Source organism: Orbicella franksi, chromosome 2, assembly GCF_964199315.1.
Source record: "Orbicella franksi chromosome 2, jaOrbFran1.1, whole genome shotgun sequence".
Lineage (NCBI taxonomy): Eukaryota > Metazoa > Cnidaria > Anthozoa > Scleractinia > Merulinidae > Orbicella > Orbicella franksi.
Genome location: NC_138146.1, coordinates 17,669,962 through 17,692,109, shown reverse-complemented (window position 1 = coordinate 17,692,109; position 22,148 = coordinate 17,669,962). Strand labels below are relative to the sequence as shown.

Sequence of the window (22,148 nt, the reverse complement as noted above, 5' to 3'; positions counted from 1 at the left end):
GTGCTGTTGAAGTCAGGCCAAAGAACAAAAGAGGTATTTTTTTCTTAGGGAGCAGGGGATTGTCCTGCAATCTGTTACACTTTAACAATCACCCGACACGTTTTAACAATCACCCGACACGTTTTGTCTCTTACCTACATCTATAATTAGAAACAAACAACTTTCTGTTACAAAGCCTGACTGGCAGAAGCATCGCGATGGAAATTGATTTTTTTCGCGCAAGGTAATCTTCGCTCGTTTTTCAAGAAGACAAAGTTTCAATTGAAGCGAATTCTAGATGCAATATATCAAACACGAAAGACCGTTTTAGAACACATTTCCAAACACCGCGAAGAAAGTTGAAAATACGACGCGCAGCGGGGTATCATGATTTTTGACGGACTTCGGTTTGTTTGGAAATGGGTCAAACAGTCTTGGGTGTTTGACTGAATTATCTTCTCAATCAAAACTAAAACTAATTAAGGAGAAAACGGAGAAATAAAATCTCAAAAAAATCTATGCTAATCAAGATCAGATATCCAAACACTTTCACGGTCATGATTTCCTTTGTTTAAACTTGATGAAATATCAGTGAATGAGTTTGAGAACATTGCTTCATCCTCGGAGTCACAGCCCAGTTACAATAAAATGGTTTACGCCATTGGTATTAACTACTTGTGCAAATTTACTCTGATAAGGGGATAAATTTTACAACTTAAGATGCTGCAGCCTTTACTGGTCCATCTACGATAGTAATCAAGTTTGTGAGTGACTAATGTCTGGAAACCAGACCTTTAATAAAGGGCGAGGAGAGATTGGAGCTGGAGGACGAGAACTGTCGCAATAGCCTGACCATCAGAGCGCGTGATCATCCAATTTTTCCAAACTTCTGTTATACTCTTCTGTCGGTGACCAATTGCGCATGTTCAAACCATGCACATTGTCCTTTTCTTCACTTTCCATATCATGCGGTGAAGCAACTTTGTAAGAGCCAGCTTTCCTGAAGATAAAAGACCCATTACGATACGCGTCCCAATTCCTTTTAGAGAAGTTGAATGTCAGTCTTGAGAGACGATTCCCCAAGCGTAGTTCCTTCTGGTAAGAGCCACAATGACTGATCACCTGACGGAACTCTTTTCGAAAGTTTTGGCTAAGCAGCATGTACAAGCACGGCTCTATAGCGCTGTTCGTATGTGAGATCCACAAGAGTAATGGAAATAGATAAGCTGGCATACGAGCGTAAAATTCGCTCTGGAAAGTGATGAAATAATGCATAGCGTGAGCTGGAAACCAGCAGAGTGCGAACACTACAACGATCATAATCAACACTTTGACTACCTTGCGCTTCGATTTCTCGACCGTTTCCCTATAATTCTGAGTCCGTGATAGGCCAGGGACTTTTCGATGGTAGAGTTTGTAGCAAATAAGCGCGTACAAAACAGCGATAGCGAAAAGAGGCAGTAAATAGAGCAGGACAAATATCAGGCTATAATAAACCTTAGAGAGAATAACGGCCCTGTGCCATTCTTGACCAAAGTAAGATACGCAAAACCATTTTCCATCTGGCGACGATATCACTTTGTAAATTGCCAACGTTGGACTCATAAGAATTGCTGCGCAAATCCAAATCGTCGCTGTCATGATTTTAGGTCTTCGAAACACCTTGGCTTTTAATGGGTGAAACACCGCAAAGAAACGATCTATAGAGACCACCAATATGGTGAGAATAGACGTCGCAATGGGGAATAGAAACAAATACTGGGAGAGTTTGCAAGTGACGGTTCCCGCGGTCCCCGCGTGCCAGCGGTGTTCGTTGTACAAGAAAAAAACCGACATTGGCATAACAATGAGAGTGATGAGTAAGTTGGAGCAGGCCAGGTTACCGATGAGCAAGTGAGTGGCTGCTTTCATGCCACATTTTCTGCAGATGATATAAAGTCCAAGAGCGTTTCCCACAAATCCAAAGAGAAAGGAGACTGCGTATAATGACGTTATCGTGATCTTGATATCGTGCGTCCATGATCCGGTGGAAAAATGGCCGTGGTGTGCAGCATCTGAGAAGACAAACAGAGGTGTGAGGGAAAGTGGACTGCAAGCTGTGAAATCCGTGTTTTAGATATCCTGTAGAAATCTCAGCAAAGCCCACTGAAAAAAGCTTGACCCGTGTAAGCACATGGCGATCTAACCAAGGAAGGGCGGCTGGGGTTGGTGGTCTAAAGAGGGGAATAATCACGATAAACTGCGATCGTTCCAGAACAGATAATAACACCCAGGCAACACGATACACTTGCCGAGTGGTTAAATGTAATATTTAGACGTGGAAATTTCCCCAATCTTAATGATGTGGTAGTCATGTTTAGCCCATTTGGGTTTATAAACTACATATTCAAAAACTAAATATACTCATTGCATCTTTTTGATATTGTGTCGAGCGGAATAAAGATATTGTTGTTGTTTTTCTCCAGCTGAAAACGCGAGATTCTGTGTTTTAGGATTCCCCTTATTCATTTGCGTATTGACTTCTTTTGATGCAAGCTCTCCAACGTGAGGAATTTCTTTATTCTCGTCACCAATCTTCATAAGAACATCAGTGCAATACACAGTACCAAACAAAGCAAGAAGAATTTAAACGATAACATCCTTCATTGATTGGATGCAATGAGCTACTAATCTTGTACAGTGTAGGCATTACGCCATTTGCCAGAACAGCTCAACTTTTACATTACTTCAGTCCTTAATATTAACTGTAGTATAAGTGATAGGGTACACTGAATAGACTTCTGTGTTTCTCAGCCACTCAAGTGCCATTCAAATAGAGATATATTTTCCAAACACGTTCAGTCGAAAACTTCAGGCAGTTTCCAACGAACTGAATAACAATAGTAACTAACTCCGCGAGTATAGCTTTTGTGAGTGAAAGCCTTTGTTATTGTTTGCAGTGAGAAACAGTGAGGTTTATTATCATTCAATTAAGCCGAAAGAGTGACCGTTTAAGTGCGTTTTGCTTGTTTAAGGCCCGTCCACACTGTGCATGAGGAATTTGAAAACGCAGCTAAAATTCTACGGTTAGGCCCACGGTCCACACAAATCCGTCACGAAAACGGAGCTTTTCGAAAACGCTTTTTAATTAAACCGGAGGAAGTTGAAAAAGCCAGCTTTTCGATTCGTTTTCGTGTGGACAGAAAGCATTTTGAAAACGGAGCTTTTCGAAAACGACAATATCACGATAATGGTTTGATTTCCCTGACTCGGAGTTTTTTTCCAAACACAAATCAAAAATAACCTGGCAGTGATTGTTGCTCTTCATAATTCCTCCGGCGTAATGTGGACGGGAAACATTTGATGCCTTTTTCAGAGTGAAACCTCCGTTTTCAAATTTCTCCGGCGTAGTGTGGACGGGGAGTAAAATGAGTGTTGTGATAGAAGGTAGTTCTGTTCTGGTTTGTACTTGTTGGTAAGTGTTTTTAGACGCTAAATTTGCTAACTTTCAATGCACTTACAAGCTGAGTTGTTTGTTTGATTGAAAGAAGAATTTCCTTCCAAGGTCATGTTGGAGTCCTGTCAAAATCGCCTGTAAAAATAGTTTTAAGTTGAGTTAGAGAAAAATAACAGGCTTGATTGTGCTGTTTAAACAAGAAAATAACCATTCAGTCATGCGATAGATCAATTCAAGGCACAAATTAATCTACATACCAATTATTTTCCCCTCCCTTTACTCAAGGTTGATATGATAACAACTAATAAAATCTGAACGAATTCAGTGTTTCATCGATATGTCATACAAATGGTTAGGTAAATCCTGATTGAATTAAAAAATAAATAAGCAAGTCGGACCACAACATAAATATGGTCTGCAATGCGTGCGTATATCTCGGACTCCATTCCATTCGCATCGGTAAGCGTTTGAACTATTAGGGCTAAACTACAGAATACAGGGCCACTTTTCATCATCCACTAAACGAGCCGGCTCGTTTGCTCCTCTATCATCCACTGCCGAGCCAAACGAGCCACTAACTATATAGACCTAGGACTTAACGTATATATATGGATTATTCCTCGTTCTTTCATCCACTACCGAGCCAAACGAACCAAACGAGCCAAACGAGCCACTAATAAATATATCAGACCTAAGACGTAAAGCATATATAGATTATCCCTCGTTGTTTTTTATCCACTACCGAGCCAAACGAGCCACTAAATATATGCACCTTCAAAGGTCACCCAGAGTTGTGTAGTTGCTCCGAAAATAGTATATACAAGGCTGTCAGACTGTATTTATGCTTGTGAAGTTTCTGTTGGGTACAGAAAACATGCCACAGACCTACTCTAGGTGCGCGAAGCTCGCATTTTCGAGGTACTCAATTAGATCGAAAATTTAATAGGTATAACAGAGTGCATTTCAATTAAGTGTCGTAAAAGACCAAACCAATTACTTGCCAATTAGACTACTCAGCCAATCTCAAACGGTAATAAAAACAAAAACCAAAATAAATGACTAAATAGAAAACCGCTTTATAGTTTTTCGCAAGTCCAATGGCACTATTCCAGAATGATTGCCATCAATTACTCTATAAGGGAGCAATAACCTAAGAGGAAAAGAGACTTTGTTTTCGTGTCAACATTTTTCTTGTAGATAAACGCTTATCTATAAAATGAATAAAATTTCGCGTTAATTGAAGTCTTTACCAAGACCTGCCGACGTATTAACGAGAGTTAATCTGATCGTGACCTGAGAAAATCACAAGGTGTGGCTCGTCTTGAATTTTTGTTTCGAGACGTTTTGTCAGCTTAAAATTAAAATAACTTAATTTTATCTTGATTTTAGGTTATCGTAAAAATTTCCAGAAGGATCTTGACTCGTAAAAGTTCAAGATGAACCTTTTGATCATCTGATCGAGAATTTCACTTCGTTTCTTATTTTTAAGCTATGTTTATAGAGACTGGAGAACGCCTTTCTAAAAACATTGTTAGCGTTCATATTGACATTCTTGAGATAAAACTATTGAACCTTTGCTAAACGGAAACCGCAACAAAGTCATCATCTTTAATTTCTGTGGGAACAGGTCCATGGCTGTCTTACGCTGAACAACAGTCGGGACTATGGCTGGAACTGAACGTGCTTCCACATTATTTTCATTAATTCTAAGTTGCGTTGCTGAGAAACGTTTGCCTGATTCTTTAATATTGTTTTGATTATCCAAACACAACAATTCGCAACAAAACCATTACCTTTAATTTTAGTTGGAACAATTCCATGGCTGTCTTACCATGAACAATGATCGCGTTTAAGGTGGAAGAAACCTGCTAAACATTGTTTTCGTAAACCAAAAACGTTGTTGGTCCCTTTACGCAGACGTTTGCCTGACTCTTTAATAATGTTTTAGTTCAGATACAAACACAAAAAATTTCTAGTCCGTTCAGTGTAAACCTTCAAGAAACTTTGCGCCTGCTAATTGCGCCAAAGCTCGAGGCCTAGCTTCTAAAGTCTTTCAAAGAATGTAATTGTACTTCAAGGCTTGAAATATAAAAATATACAATCAAACTACTTAGAAGTGTTACACAACATTACCTCCGATAGTGACACTGCTAACCAGGCAGGAAAGGAGTTTAGTCGAAGCTTTGGGCTGCCGACTTCAACCCGTCGTTTAAGTTTACCATGCAGTACGTTGAACTGAATTCCCAGTCTACAAATGACAAAATCACTAGTTATTGTAGCCCTTACGATAGATGTTTAGACCCAGTCTTTGCGAATGCTCGCCAATGACTGATTTAATTTACCAGAAATACCAGCTTTACCTGAGAAAATAGAGCAATTTTGACCTGCGGGTCTTTTCAGCGTCTCTCGCACTGCACTACGTGCCAATGTCTACGAATTCGTAAAATTGCTTTAAATATCGTCAATGTTATGTCTTGCTGAGAAGATCATGCCATTACTTTCGAAGAGCAGGATAAAGGACAAATAGTATTATTTCGTGCGAATCCATCCGGCTTTTCTAGCATCAGGACTTTAATATCTTATCTCGGACTGGCCTTTAGGTCAATTTATTCTTGACTTCCAAAAGTGATCATACATCATTTTCTCCTCACAAGATGTCACTGACCAAACAGGTGACGGGAGTTAATACCGTGATTTTGCCTATACCTTATTGACAAATGCCAAAGCTAATAAAAAAAAATACTGACTTTCATTTTGTTATCGTCAAAAAAAGGAAAACGAAACGGTAACGTAACACACTGCGATTTGATCCAAAGATCAAGTCTGCTTTTTTTTTTTTTTTTTTTTTTTAAGGCGTAACAAATCGTTACCACATTTAAGAGCTATACAATAACTTTCATTTGAATGGTCACACATCAAGGTTTCCTCTGCAGACTTACAAGCCACATCATTTACTATGGAACCAACTTTTACAGCACAAGAAACAGAACAGAATGAGAGCACTACTCAATGGCTTTCATCTGAATGGTAACATTATAGGGCTTCATCCACAGACCCACAATCTATACCAACCTTGCGCATCACAAGAAACAACATCATAAGAAAGTTAGACAGCTCGAGAGATCTAATGCAAATCATATGGCGACGTAGTAGGCTTCATCAACAGTGTTGAAAGGTCGTCGAACCACCTTCTACACTGACGTGAATATCACATTAAACGGCCCGAGATGAAATTTCACCGTATGTGTTTCACCTCTGACAAAATTGTTCAAGGAAATAGGTGGCTTGGCTCAGGGCTAGCAAGTTCTCACCAAACGCAATATATGGATCCATCTCATGAAGGTGGCTCTATACGTGAAAAGAATTTAAATAACATTTAGAATGTATTTTGTTTTAGTCATGCAAATAGTACCTCTTACGTTTTATTTTTTGTGTCTCCAATTAGTAGAAGGGTTCTTCCTTCGGCTATTTTTATTTGAAACAGAAATAAACTTGTCTTTATTGATATTATGTTCCTTGGCTTCATAGTGTTACTCGCGTTTTTTCCAGTTTTTATGAGAATAATGAGATTTTAACTGAGAAAATATAAACTTGAAAGATCTCTGCTGTGATTTTATTGCGCCTCCCGTAAAAGATATATATCATATAGGCGTGGCATATGTTTTACGGGTTAAAAGGGGCCGACGCAATTATATTTTCCTTCATTAAAGCAGTTTAGATTCGTTGCTTCCTCTATTTTAGCCTCAAGCTGGGAAATAATATCTTCTGAATTGTGAGCAGAGAATTTGTTCGTTAACGATTCGTTAGTCGAAACCCTCTTTAATGGCCCATGCTTACTTCAGAACGAGACGGGGAGGTGCTAATTTGGTTCGCGTATTTCCGTAAAACTTTTTAAAATTGTAGGTAATAAGCAAAATTGCCGCATCATTAAACTGTAAATCAAATCTGAATGTTTGCTTATCAATATTCTTGAGCGGGTTTTCTGAACTATTGGAACATGCAGCACTACATCTGAATAGGCGTTAAGGACATTTGGAAGGCCAGTGAAATTTTACTTTTTTTATCCTTTTTAATTTTTGTTTCTTTAATTTTTTACAGTGAGTGTCATTTCAGCGTTTTTTTTTTTTTTCACGAATTGAGGGATTGCTCTAATAAATAGTCTGACGTCTCAAACGTGTAATGCATGTATAAATTCTGTATAAATGAAATATTTCTTGGGGTGAGAAAAACTTAAGTGGCTGTTTATCTGTCAAGATTTTAGCTGTTATAAGTGTGCGTACGCGTACTCAACTTGTTATTAAAAAAGGATCAGCCGGATTCGCACGGTTGAAGGGAAGAACCTCCCTATCAAAGATTTTATTACAAATTAAAATTTGACTATCATCGACAACAAAGTGTGGGCACTTTCGTAGTACTTAAGATTCCAGTCAAACTTCGCGACAAGTCTATAATAGGCGATATCAACAAATATACTGGTTTCATGGCTCAGTTACAGCTTTTAAAATTGATCTGCTCTGCTTTTACAAAGCTCTCTATTCACAGGCGCTGAGATATCGTTTACCGTACTTCACTTGTACATTTTAAAGTAGTAACATTCACTGCCTCACCCTTTTGCTTTCAGGGAAAATCTTAAAAGTAATTTGCGAAGTTTAACTGTAAAATTATGATATGTGACCCAACTTTGGCAAGTTATTTATTTTGTTTATTATATGATATGTTATCGAAAACCATCTATAATTAATGAAAGCTTGATGATCAGCTGTTGATATAAAGCCGTCACTGCGAAACTCTGGACACAGAAGTAACAGAGGAAAAACCGGCATGCGATCTCAATGATTTTGGACGTAAGTAAAAGTCAGCTTGTCTCTCTACTCCGGCAGAAAAAAAACCTGAAGAAAAGCGTCCTTAGAATCATCTTCAGCTGGATCAAATAGCTTTCTATTCAAAAAGTATGTCTATATAAGGCTAATGTATGTTGATTATCTTGTTAATCTAGCATATAAAGTTAAAATCTCTTTTCTGTAATAAAGCTGCGCGGATGACTAAATGAAGAATATGAAGAAGAAATGCGGTTAACTGACATGACACATGCAGTCTGTCTTTCTTTTAATGTGTTATCATGCCACAGCCTTACTGTTTTAACGTTAATTTTATGATAAGCTGCAAAGGAAGACAGGTGATCCAAAGTTTCAGCTCAGACACCGTCCACACTACGCCGGAGGAATTTGAAAACAGAGATTTTACTCTGAAAACGGATCAAACATTTTCCGTCCACAATTCGCCGGAGGAATTTAAAAAACGCAACAATCACCGGTCATTTTGGATTTGTTTTCCAGGAAAACTCGATCAGGGAAATCACATGATTATCGGAAGTCATAGTTTTCCAAAAGCTCCGTGTTCAAAAAGTTCTCCGTCCACTCGAAAACGAAAAGCCGGCGTCTTCAAGTTCCTCCGGTTTGAAGACAGCGGTCCACGATGGCAATTCTAAGGTTTCAGTTTTGACCTATCTTGTCGTTGTCCTTGCTTAATTGTTATGTTTTTTATTTTGGCTGATCAGATCTTTTACAGATCTTACCTAGCTAGCAGCATTTTCGTTTGCGGTCCCTCAGGCTTGCATCATTTTATTTTATGAAAACCAGCGGAGGCGACAGCAAATGAATATTCTGCGAGTAAATTGCTCATTATGACACGCTACCGTAAATTATTCGTCACGTTTCCGGGCACCGATGCATGATTTCCGAGACTTTCCGAGCGGAGCCCGGGCACTTCGTAAACTTTCACTAGGCGAACTTTCGATTGTGCTCAGCACACAGTTGATATTATCTTTGAAACATTGTATAATCATTAATTATTAATGATCGGATTCGGTTTTTGTGAAGTCCAGATCCGGAATAATCAAGGTTTCGCCAAGTGCTATCAGCATTAACCTTCAACTTCTGTAGATAACACTTATCTCATTTTCTCACAACGGAGACTCATCCAGTAATTGGAGATAATTTTCTTTGCCTTCTGATTATTTTTTCCTTTCATTTTGATTGAGACTGAGCATGGTCCCAATTCAATCGCAATTGTCGCGTTTTCGGAACTGTTTTTGTTTGCTTGATCAGATTTACGCAGTATTCATTCGAAACATAGCGCAACATGTGAAGCGGTTTGTCTTACAAACACCTTATAATGAGTCCCTTGATACTCTGCCTAAGGAGGGGGGATCGTCGATGAGAAATTGATGGGAACGTGCGTCGGTTTATTTAACAAGAACTCCCAAAAGTTACCAAACCTCGTTTTGTGGGCGTGGCTCAAAATTACTTTCACCCCAGGAGGTAGCAATTCTAAAACAATAAATCTACTGCCACAAGCAATTTCTGATAAAGATTGTGACTATACAACTCTAACGATACTAATAAAAAAATTTTACTTTCGTCTTATCAGTCTTCTCACGAGATTAAACCTGAAAGGTTAAGACGAGTACCATTGTCTTTTTCAAAAGGGGTTCCCGCACTGGGCAATATGTAGCCAGAGTCCACTTTTATATACTTATGATATTGCTGTATCAAATAATTTTAAACTAGATTCATTTTTTGAGGCAAAGGGCTTTGAGAAAATATTTTTGAGAGCTATAGGCAAATTTGTATTTAGCCACTTGAGTATTCCAGAAGTTCAAAAAAGAGGCACATTCTTAAAATGCCAAATATTTACCAAATTAAGAAGGAATCTCTATAATGCTCTCCGTAAAATTGAATTGCCCTTGCTTAAGGAAAAAACGTTAAAACAAGATTTAAAGACTTTTTTTAATCGGTATTCTTTTGGCCATGATCGTTTAATTACTTTAGGGAATGAAGTGTCAGAGTTCGCCAGACGTTTAGATATATCGTCTCACTTTCGGCTGAAAAATGTTTGCAAGCACGCGATCCAAATAAATAGTGAAATAATACTAATTTTACAGTACAGATATTAATCGGCTCTATTTAAGTGTTTTGACCACCACTAAACAGGTTTTGATATACGGAAGCTTTAACCAAGCCGATATCTAATCTACAACAATAAGAATTCATCTTTTGCCAAACACTTCATGCCCATCTTGGGTCGACCGGGTATCATGCGGTTGTGGGATGTGTACGATTTCCTTTAAAACTGTCGATACCTCATTTTCACTAACTAGTTAGCACATTTCATAGCCAAAGGTTCTTATGGTTTGGTAACTCGCTATATCGCCCTGGTTATACATTGCTGTTTCACGTGGTGGGTGCTCACCAAAACAAATACATATAAGTACGTAAAAAGACTATGAAATGATAACACAAAATGGCGTTGCAGCAAATGAGCAGAACTTGCCATTTGTTGATAACCAGCTGTTTTTTTTTTTTTTTTTCATAAATAGGATTGGCAAACTTTACCGCGAATTTCGGCAATTCGGAGTATTTTCAATGCAGCTATCCTTGACACAAGTAATAATACGGAATGTACGTACTAACAAAAACTTGCTACACCGCAGTCACCTCACGAACAAAGCTCCAATAACCTTGTTGATTCGATTATGGCGGTAAATGCTATTGCAAATTTTGATCTTATTAGAATAACCCTGTTATAGAGAGCCTGATCCGTAGAGAATTTTAAGACTAAGAGGATTAGTAAACTAACCGACTTCGTGGAATGAACTGAAACAGGTGGGATTCCACGAGCACTGTGCCAAGTCAAGGCCAAGTCTTACTTGGGCAGTGATCAACCCTCGAAAATTATTTCGCACGAAAAAAAAACAACTTTTGTTTCTCGATGCTTGATCTTGTTGAAGTGGCTCTGTTATTACCTGGCACTTAAACTCGATCCGTGCTCATGGAATAACATCAATGCCATGCTTAAAGGGCCGACCAAATGCCGCCATTCCTAACTAAAACGTAACTGACATAGTATGCTAAAGTAATGACTTGTTTTGTCACCACTTCGTAATCAACCAAAACCACTAGTTTTGACCTTTGCATGGTGAAAGTCGCTTGGCGTCCTTTACATGTGCGAAATAGTTGTTATCTGTTTAATTAACTGGTCAACATCCACCCAAAAGTGTAGCTAGTCCTCACAAATTATGTAAACGAGGTTCAGAAAACTATACATTCTCTTCAGAACAGTCTGAGATAGGTTACCACTTTGCCGACAGAAGCCTGGAATAGTGTATCCTTTCGCTGAAAATTAGTTCAAAACGAGAGCCTCTATGCAAAATAGCTCGAAAAATACACTTGTAAAAGTAATATTTTGTGGCTCAGTGGCCCAGCAGCATATCATATAACGAAGCCAGTTTTGGGACTTCTCTGAATTTCCTGTCTTTCGGTTAGCTGAAACGCGACGCAAATTCATTACGTGAAGTGGCGATCTGCCCAGTAAACAGTGGCATTATGAGCAAGGCATGGAAACGAACATCATTAAAGAGGTGTGTGTCGTGTGGCATCTCGAGATGAGATGATGGCATTGAGTTGAATCCACCAAACAGGAACAGTTTGTTTTACCGGCATTAGATCATTAGACGTCACTATCATCATTAACTGACATATTGTGATACAGAATACTTACTTGACCTTGTTCGATCGATAGAGCAGGCAGGAAGGGAGAAAAGGGAAGCGTGAAGATACTCATATAGCTAGTCTATACCCAAGGTCTATTTTGAGCCGTAGTAAAAAAAAAATTTGAAAAAAATTAAAGCAAAATACTGCGATCCTCTTCTCTGGCTCCACTGCATATCGAGCTTTACCTTTCAACGTAAAATGGTGTATTGTGACTCTTAGTTACTAACCATACGCGCGCTGTGATTGGTCAGTTTAGCGGCCTGGCCTTGATTCTGCTGTAAGGCCCGCTAAAATTTAAAGCTGTGTTTGTTGCCAAAATCTCTCGAGATTTTTCGCCAAGTGTTCTTAGCTCTATGGGAAATTAAAGTTCAAGGCGTGCTAACAACGGAACTAGGATTCACTCGAATTGACTCGTTTTGCATGCGATGTGTTTCAATCATTTGAAGTCGTTCCACGTGAATAAAAATCGTTTTCCGAACCCGTCAGGCACACTGAAAAGAGAAATATATGACTATCTTACAATAAGTTAAACTGCTGACCTTGAACTAGGTTAATCACAGGTATTTACACTGGACTTACACTTACAACTCAACTCTTTTCTCAAGCCAAAACCTTACAATTTGGCAGGGTAAGCAAAACTGAAAGAAAACCAAAGAGATGCAACTAACTGAGAAAACCGCAGGATAAAATCAAGTTGAACGCGAGGAAATGGAATATGTTCAAAGCTTCACTCATCTGGGCAATATCATCAATTGAAAGTAACTGGAGGTATGAACCACTCAGTGGTATTTGACACCCTGAGACCAATCTGGAATGCCTCGTTGTTGTCCACGAAAATCAAGCTGCGCATCTTCACTTCTAATGCAAAGGCTACTCTCCTGTAGAGCTCAAAGACCTGGAAAGTGATACAAGTCAAATACGATACAGAGCCGACTTTGTCAACAAATTTATCAGAAAGATCCTCAGGATTCACTGGCCAGATAGGACGAGTAACAAAGCCTGACTCTGGAACAAGAAGGAATTACGAACTTGGAAAGGTCACAAACTGCGAAAAACAGCCCTTAATTTACCAAGCAGGCATGAAAATGGAATCTGCGGGATAAAAGAAAGGTGGGAAGGCCTGTTAAAACATGGGGAAGGTCAAGCGAGGAAGAACTGAAACTAGCACACATCAGCTGAAACACCACGAAAAGGAAAATAAACAGAATCCGCTGTCGCAGCCTTTTGGAGGTTCATTGCTCCAGGAGAAGTCAAAAGGAATAATTCAGTTATTAGTGGATTGCTCCACAGCCCCCTCCCCGACCCCTCTCATAACACTCCTCATGATTTCACCGACATTAACAACTGCTTGTCGTGAGCGCTTCCCTATGAGCTCAAAAGCAATAACAAATGGATTTGCTTTAAGTTGTTAAAGTGAAAGTTTGGTGTGACTGAAACTCCGAAATGTTCACCATGACGGAAGAACCTGCCATTTCAAGAATATCATAAGAATCAAATATATAGTAACAGTTTCATTTTGAAACCTGAAAGGTACAGCTCGTGAAATGACAGGTACAGAAATTAAAGTGAAGACGACTGAGAAACTGCGCTTCCGCTATACCTGTGTCCTTGTTCTGACTATGGGTTATAGGGCCATTTTACTAACGCTAGTGAGGATTAAGTTTCGTGCAGAATTCGAATTTGTGATAAATTCGGACCGTCTAGTTTGGCCACTTCTTCGCTTCGCCGTTTGGGCGCACAACAAGTCTCCAGTTTCATCACAATTTCTTGCAAGGTGGGTGAAAGTTCCAGATACAACGAATAGGGGACTCCGAAGTTTGTCTTGTGACGGGCATCTTTAACGAGTCCGGATATTTCGGCCGCAATTAATAAGTATTAAACATTTTTTAGGATTCCACACTAAGTTATTCTCTTACGAATAACAAGAAGCGATAAACCGAGTGCATTTACTGCAGTCAGGATTAAGAATTTAAAAAGTAAGAAAGGGAAAAGAGAAAAACCGGCTCGATACGCAAACGTGAGTGAAATCTCCTCTCCAGGTTGTTCTCGATTCTCGCATTTAATTGATAGCTTTATCGATCATTTTAACCTCATTGAGTCTGACCATTTTTTTCGTAGTTACCGCGGGAACACACTATTGCATGGGATGGCAACAGAAACACAGACGGAATTCCACCTCCCTCAGGACACAGCCTCGCTTTTGGTTCCCGAAGCCCTGTAATGTTCTCCAAATTCGTCTCCGGAACCACCGTGGTTCTTGGACAAACAAATCTCGCAGTTTCTCGGGAGGCCAGCCAGCATGTGTTGTTTAAGCTTTAATTGAAAATCTGGGCTCTTACTAGGTGTAAAAGACACAGCCGAGGTAAAACAATAGAGAACAAAAGAACGAGGAAAACAATGAAAACAATAGGTTTGTGGCCGGGGCGGTGAACTTTTGTGATGTCTAATGTGTATCCTACACCAAGAGGGATTCAAAATCTGAATTTCACTCAACGCCAGTTGAAAGCTTAAATGAGCTATCGCCGCCCAATCGAATCATGCGTGTTTTTGGCCTTGGGCGTTCATGGAGTTATGTTATATGTTTTGTCCAATCGAAGAAGGTGTTACAATGACAGGTATTTTTCTTCAAGTTCTTCATTTAGCCTTATATTTTCTTTATTGCCATAATTATTACTGCACATGTCTCCATCTCGACGACAGCCCTATAGAAACGCTGTTACGCCGCAAAAATGTAATAATCGCCGCAAAATGTAATACTGACACAAAATGTAATACTACCGCAAAATGTAATAACATCGACGCAAAACGTAATAAAGTATCAACGCAAAATGTAACAACTTTGTAACGCAAAATGTAATAACTTTTTTAATCCATAATGTAATAACGCAAAATGTAATAACACTCGAATGACATAGTCGTCGTAGTCGTAGTAGTAGTAGTAGTAGTCGTCGTAGTCGTAGTAGTCGTCGTAGTCGTAGTAGTCGTCGTCGTCGTCGTCGTCGTCGTCGTCGTCGTCGTCGTAGTAGTAGTAGTGTAGTAGTATACTTTATTTACCCTCGGATTGTAGAGTAGCTTTAACAGCTAATGTCTCCGAGCATTTCAACAGCACAATGGGCAGAGACCAGACCACAACACCGGGTACTTCGTGACCTGCTCTTTACGATTAGTGTGTGGGTGCTTTAACGTCCCCTGCTGACCATAACAGTGAAGATGCAGGAGACGGGGCCTACGGTTTATCGTCCTTATCCGAGAAGACTAGAATATCTAACCATTTGCAGATGTCATTGCGAAGGCAGCATATTCTCCTGAGTTATTTTAAGACCCTGAGTGTTGGTCCGGTCTGGGGCTCGAACCCGAGACCTCCCGCACGGTAGTCCGACGTTCTACCAACTGAGCTAACCGGTCGGCGGTCTGAAACAGTAGCGTATTATTCGGTGGGACCTACAGGCGCGTTGCGGACTTTTTGCAAATAGATTCAACATGCGCGTTCCACTTGAGGTTATCTGAAACTATAACTCCCAATAACTTTGCGAAAGAGATAACTTCGAATTCGATTTGCTCATCATCGGGGCCTACAGTGCTACGTGAACTAGAAAAGGAAATTCTCAGCTCTTTACGCTTTGACTCATTCAGCTGAAATCCGTCAGCTTCAGACTGCCGAACAAGCTCATCTATGAATGACTGCATGGAACTGATCTCGTTCTTGGATACTGGCTCGGCGAGAGTGGTATCTTCTACGTATTTCCATAGAGTTGTGTCTGCTACGGAAAGATCGTTTGTCATAATAGCGAACAGCCAGGGGTCCAGTGTGGTCCCCTGTGGAACTCTTGCGGGAACAGCCTCCCACTCTGATCTGAGACATAATCTCAGCTAAGCTTCGCTCTTTGCTTACTGTCTATTAGAGGCGTATCGCTAATATCTCCAGAACGTTTCATGTGTCTTACATAAAATGTAACATACCCGGAAAATTACACCTTGAGTTGCATATTGTAATAGCGCCCATGCAAGTTATAATTATTGCAATTGTTTTTCTTTTTAATATGCAATTCAGCCGCCTCAGAGAACTGGCTTACTTCATTTCCCGATAGTTTCATTATGGCATCGATAGCTGCGCAAAATAGACAACATCATTTCAAGGATAGATGGTTGAGGCAAACCGCATGAAATTTACGTAAAATCATGAGGAACACGTACTCAAACCATAGAACTTAATTACTAGACGCTAAGTCAAAAGAAGAGGGTGTCGGATGTACCTTCACAACGAGGATGAGGTTATGATTCTGTCCACATCACTGTATATTGTGGTAAAGAACTAAGATAAATTCAAGGATGCCTTAATTTAAATGATTTCGAGTTGCGATAACAATACATGAGTATGGTTTTCTTTTCGCTCAAAACTAGTGTACTCACCGGTTTCCTCAAGTGTTCGAGACTCCAATACCGTTGTCACGAAACTTGAGTTTCTTCTCAGGGCGCAAGCTGTACATAGCTCGGATGAGCGACCTAAAATTTCCTTTCGGAAACAAAGCGTTTGATGTTGGGACTCAATGCTTTTATGTGTCTATAGCTAGCTTTTCTGTCACTCACATATTGGCACTTCAAGTTCGACTGAATACATTAAAACTCATTGCCGCACGTCTTACTAATTGCATGCCTGATTTCTATCGCACAAAAAGTGATTGCTTTTGTCAAGAAAGCGAAAATCAAAATATTTAATGATTTCACCGTGACTTTGCGCGAAGGAAGACATTTTGTGAGTAACTAGCATGTAGAGAACATGTCCCTTTGTCAAACCTTGCAGGAACTTATTTTAAAAATGCGTAATCAACAAAGAGAAATATAACAGTGCCTTTTTTCAGCGACAAATGCGACACCCGTTGAGCCGTTTTTTTTCTCCATATTAATCTCTTCCAAGGTATAAAATTCAAGAAGAGGTTATTCGAGACAATTTTTTGCAACATATAGACTTTTGATTGAAACATGTATTGTTTCGTTTTATAAGTCAGACCGAATTGACACTTAGAATTTTTTTAAGGGTCCTTCAGTCGAATCTGTGGTTCATAACATTCCAAATATATCTACGTTGCGTTCAGTTAATAATTTTGATTTTTTTTTTTTAAAGTGCATTGGTCCAGCTCCTCAGTCTTTTATTGCATGTATCTCTACCTAACCAGAGCAAGATGTCGAAGGTTCTGGATGTGCAATTATAACTTTTTGTAGACACTGCACCGGAAAATGGAAATACACCCTGACAATTTTCTTTCTGTCAACCCCGTTCAATTCCCGCTAAGTCCACGATTGATCTTAGGTTTCGAGAATTGTTCATTCCACTAGAACGATTTTACTTCCTGAAATTAATATTCTTCTATAGTCACTGTAATACTTATCTTTCATGCATTTAACTTACTGTTATTTCACTGATATATTATCGAGACCAAACCCTGAAAAGGAACTACGCTGTCAAGTTTTAAATCGAAATCTTTGTTTGCCTATCACTTGTTAAATGAAAGCTGCACATTTTTTCATTAGTCGGTTCGATTCGCTATCTCCATTATTAATTGAAAGGTCGAGAAAGGAAGCACTCTATTTCCCCCAAGGAAGCGAAAGTGTCATGAAAAAATAGCAATGGTATCGTGATCAAAATGTGGTGTCATACTCGATGTCTTTCAATATCGGTCGGTGTCTTTTCACATATCAACTGTCACTTCTATTACTGTGATATCTAAATAGTTTTCCCAAGACAGAACAAAAACCTCTGTTAATAGCATTGTACTAGAGTAGAGTTAAGTTGGAAAAAACAAAAAAAACAAAACAAAAAAAACAAAAACAAAAAAAGAAAACAAAAGCCTAAAATAATCCAAGCCGAATCGAGCAAAGAAAACATTGTGTCAACTCACCGGGGTAACACACTGACAGACAACATTCAAATAAATCAGGACAACAGATACATGGCAATACTGTGCCTAGATTATTAAAAACAGTATGGAAATAGCGTTTACATTAGTGAGCAGCGTTACAAATTAATAAAAAATGAGACAAGTTTACCTTGGTAATTGACTTTTTCTTTTTCTTTCTTTTCACCGGAAAACGAATTAATACTGTTCTATTCTGCTTATTTCGCGGTACGTATGAGGAATCAACACATTCATGCGGATTTTTTGATTCTACTGATGCAGATTTCGTTTCGTGGCCGAAATTCCCCAACTCCGGCCAGACATTAATTTGCATTTACGGCACGGTGTGGGGAAAGAAAAGACGATGTATTTATGTTTGGTTTGTGATCTGATGCTCAGGTTTAGTTCTTTATTTTGAGCTATTTGGAAAGATGTGATTTTGTCATTGAATTGCAAATGCAGATTTTCTCGGAAGTTTGATGATTGTTTAGTTCCGTTAGAGATGAAATACCTTTTAGCAGCACTTAAATTGCGCGGACTAAATTTTATCGTAGCTAACATCGACCAGTTAGCAGTACATGTATCCTCAAGATGCCAAACAATATCTCTACTCACTAATGTACGTTGAACAGTTCAGTAAAGGTCAGTTAAACCTCTTTACTGACCGACACCGAATTGAAGGTCAGAACGAAATCCCCCATGGGGTGACTCCCGAATAAAACGGACGCGCCACGGGGGTGCTCGTTGGGAATTTTGAAAAGAGCCCTTATTAAAGAAGTACCGAGATCCTGTTTTGTGGGCGTGGCTTGAGTTTTTTTTCACCCCTAAGAGGTACCAAGTCTAAAACAATACATTAAATGACAAACGCGATTCCTTCGAATACCTTCGTCTCGTATAGTTGATTGTCAAATATGTCCTGTCATATTTTTTTTCGGCTCATCACCCTAAAAGGTACCGCGAAATTAAAGCACCCGCTGTGGGCTTTTTGAGGCTGAACACCCTGAGAGGTACCAAAACCGCTTTTTCAGCCCGGCCTAAAGTTACGAGGAGCATCCCGGTCGTTTTTAGATGGGAGTTCCCCCGGGGAACAAAGTGTCGTACCAGAGAGGAAGTTGTATGTGTTATATAGGTAACAGCAGGAGCTCCTGGTAACAGATAGGAAGCTAAAATCATACCGGTAATCGCTCCACTAATGATGTGAAGTGTTCTTCAAATAATAACTAACCCAAGCTCGTGTTTTTGAGGTACATTATAATTGATTAATTCACAGATATTTGCATTTCCATTGCATGTCGTCCACGACAAATGACACAAATTTTTTTCTCTGGGGCCCGAGATTTACTGAGCTTCCGTTGTCCGTAATCTTAATCCTAGAATCTAGCCAATCGAACCAAGTGTCTCAAGAGCCAAATTTTGCTCTTGCCTAGTCCCCGCGGGCTAAGAGGGACGGGTAGGTTTTGGTATGAGGATGCCAATCCAAAGACTGGATCAGCGCTTTTTCGTATTTGCCCTTTTAATTTACAGTGGTTTTCATTAGATTGTCGAAAAGTAATTGGTTTTATTTGCATTTACCACGCTACACGATTTGCTTAAAAAACTCGCGCCAACTTTCCATCCAATCAGAGGTAAGACCACTTCGAGTTTTGATTGGCTCACCGTATTGTCTGAGTCCTTTGTTTTTGGCTAGAATACTTGATTTGGTTTTGGTTTTAACAGTCATGTTATTGCAAAAGTCGTTAAGTTAGAGTTAGTCTATTCACTTTCTCTTTGGGAAGTCTCTCGTGCCTGAAGTGAACTGAGTACCTCAGTATAAGCAAGTCTCAAGAGACACATAATCACATTCCCCAATAGATACTGTTCAGTTAAACTCCAGATTTAACCAGTTCCGGCTTAATGAGGACTCAGCATGGGCTTTTAGTCCCATTGATCTTTACCATATTATAAATTACGTGATCTTCTTGAAATCAGAGGTCACTGTTAACACTAGCTTGAGAGCAATATAGCTTTAAGTTAGAGTTTGCTCTTGGGGGTCGAACCGGATGTATAGAGTATTTCTACGTCAGTCAGACTTTCAAGTCAAGACGTTCGTTCGAGTGAGTGAGGACAGCAGGCAACAAAGAAACTAGGGTCCAGATTCAGAAAATCCTTTTAGATTAAAAGACTATTGTTGAGAAACAATGCTTACGACACATCTTAACCTAAGAGAGCTTCGTAAATTCAGCCCCAGATCTACAATAAACTTGATATTGTTAAGATCTGAACCGTTATCTCTTAGTGCTTCCTTTTACCATAATCAGTAAACGTTTGCGTTTTCTCGCAAAAGGACAAAAAGAGAATTGGGCCATGCTTTAGCGCGTAATATCAAGTTATGGTGTACGCCGTTTATTTGGAGAGCAAGAAAGGAGTGTAAGAGTTGCTCAAGGCGAGAGCCGAGGGCAGCTCTAGCTTCGAGTGTTCTCCATATCTTCGACGTGTACCATAAATCGATATAGTGCACAGCTAAAAGCATGAACCAAATGTTTCATGGCGTTGCCGGTGAAAATGTACCCGATGGAAATATACTGGCTGAAACGATTTGCTCCCGCTATCAGCGCGTGCTATTTAAACAATAGAGTGTTTCTGTCGAGTAACTATCGGCTGATAGTTGCCGCGCGCAAATTAGCATATTTGCCCTCGACGCTTCGCTTCTCGGGCAAATATTTGTTTTAAGAACATCAAATTTCCAAGGGGCAACTATCAGACCGATAGTTCCGAGACCTAAACACTCTATTGTCTTTATTGTTCACCACTAAATTTTCTTCCGCGTGCCAGTTCAAAAATCACATTAAATTATTTTCAACTTTTTTAGATGAAAGCCGTGAAAGCCAACTGTAAAATTTTAAAAGGAAAATAAACAAAACCCACTTAATACAGTTTCATTTGTTTATTTTCTTTATAAGCTCGCTTGTTTACAGCAACTTTTCACGGACGAGTACTATCCATCCGGGTATTTTCCACGGACGGGCACTATGGGCTGATAGTGTCTCTCCGCGGATGAACACTATCGCGTCACGATAATTTAAACCAATAAGAATCGGAGAAAATTTAGTGGTGAACTATAACGGATTTCAGTATAAATCTACAAGCTTTCTATCACGAAGCCGTTCTCCGATTGGCTACGCTACTCATTATCTATTCTGTGGTAGATAGTGAGTAGCGTAGCAGTGTGATCTTGTTAACAAAATGACGGCCGCTTCTTGGTGGTTTCGAAGTGTCTATAAGGAGGATTTAGATAAAGTTTTGAACGACTGGTAGATTTATATTAAAACAATTAGATTATTCGCTCTCGATTTCTATGCGCGATAGAAATCTCTCGGTCATAACCCGCTTACGTATACTGGCCGGCCCAATATCCCCAGGGGGTTATAGCTAAGGCTGTGTCACATGTACTGAATTTGATCACACGGCTCTGCTAGCTATGTGATAACTCATTTCAAACGTCTTTGGTCTCAGAATTGGTAATTTTGAGCAGCTACTAATTTCATTTCATTCTAGAACCATTTCGTATGACTGACACGATCACGTAACAGGTACATTGATTCTTTCTTGAAGAGCTGTAATACCTACTGCATGACTCGACAAACACCCATCTGACACGCACGGAAGTCAACCATATTCAAACTATTAATTGTTCAAAAGAATTTAATAATTTCAAACTAACTGTGAAAATTGTATCAATTGCATTACAAAATTCCTACTTGCTTCTTACAAATAACAATAAATAGCTCAACTTATCAAATTGACGTCAGTTTTTGATGAGTCTGTCCTGTTGTTGATCGTGAATACAGACAACTTTGACAATGCTGACGAATTTCATGGTCAATAACAGGACAGACGCATGAAAAACTGACGTCAATTTGTGTTCTTTTACAATAACAAATTGTCAAATTATCCGCTCTCGCTCGTTGACGTATCGCGTAAATTAGAAATTCATGTGTCTGTCCGTTTATTGACAATGAAAATTAGCCAATGAGCGGGTGAGAATTTATGCAGTTATCGTAAAAAAAAATAATTAATTATTAAAGCCCCTTATTTGCATACTAAGACCACCCTTACACTCCCTCCCACTCTAAATTAGACTTGCCAGAAGTCTTTAACTATTCACTCAGGGGGAACAAGCTCCATTTGATGGCTGATAATGGTTTCTGAAACCAGACTGAGCCTGCAGTTTTTGTCTTATGAACGCCAAGCAACTAATTACATTACTTGCAAAACATTTGGGACGTTAAAATTTCGGACACTTAACTT

The 22,148-nt window shown here is 39.3% G+C and overlaps 1 protein-coding gene across 3 annotated transcripts; it reads right to left on the bottom strand.

Moving 5' to 3' along the window:
• Nucleotides 1-107: 107 nt before the first annotated feature.
• LOC145478367 (galanin receptor type 1-like) lies at nt 108-16,675 on the bottom strand. 3 transcript variants are annotated; one of them, XM_081456374.1, is made up of 3 exons: nt 16,378-16,675; nt 3,480-3,550; nt 108-2,033 (listed from the first exon to the last, which is right to left on the bottom strand). In XM_081456374.1, the coding sequence occupies exons 2-3, from the start codon at nt 3,526-3,528 to the stop codon at nt 835-837; spliced, it is 1,248 nt and encodes a 415-aa protein (XP_081312500.1). In that variant the 5' UTR covers nt 3,529-3,550; nt 16,378-16,675; the 3' UTR covers nt 108-834. The 3 variants fall into 3 exon arrangements, with proteins under 3 accessions (XP_081312500.1, XP_081312499.1, XP_081312498.1); XM_081456373.1 differs by lacking the exon at nt 16,378-16,675 and adding an exon at nt 5,549-6,128; XM_081456372.1 differs by lacking the exon at nt 16,378-16,675 and adding an exon at nt 5,776-6,128 and having other exon boundaries at nt 3,480-5,663.
• Between the last annotated feature and the right edge of the window lie 5,473 nt (nt 16,676-22,148).

Coding starts and splice junctions, on each gene's coding strand:
- LOC145478367 (XM_081456374.1), bottom strand. CDS start 3,528: ATGACCTTGGAAGGAAATTCTTCTTTCAATCAAACAAACAACTCAGCT. Junction 2,034..3,479: donor TCAAACAAACAACTCAGCTT/GTAAGTGCATTG, acceptor TTGTCTTCTCAG/ATGCTGCACACCACGGCCAT.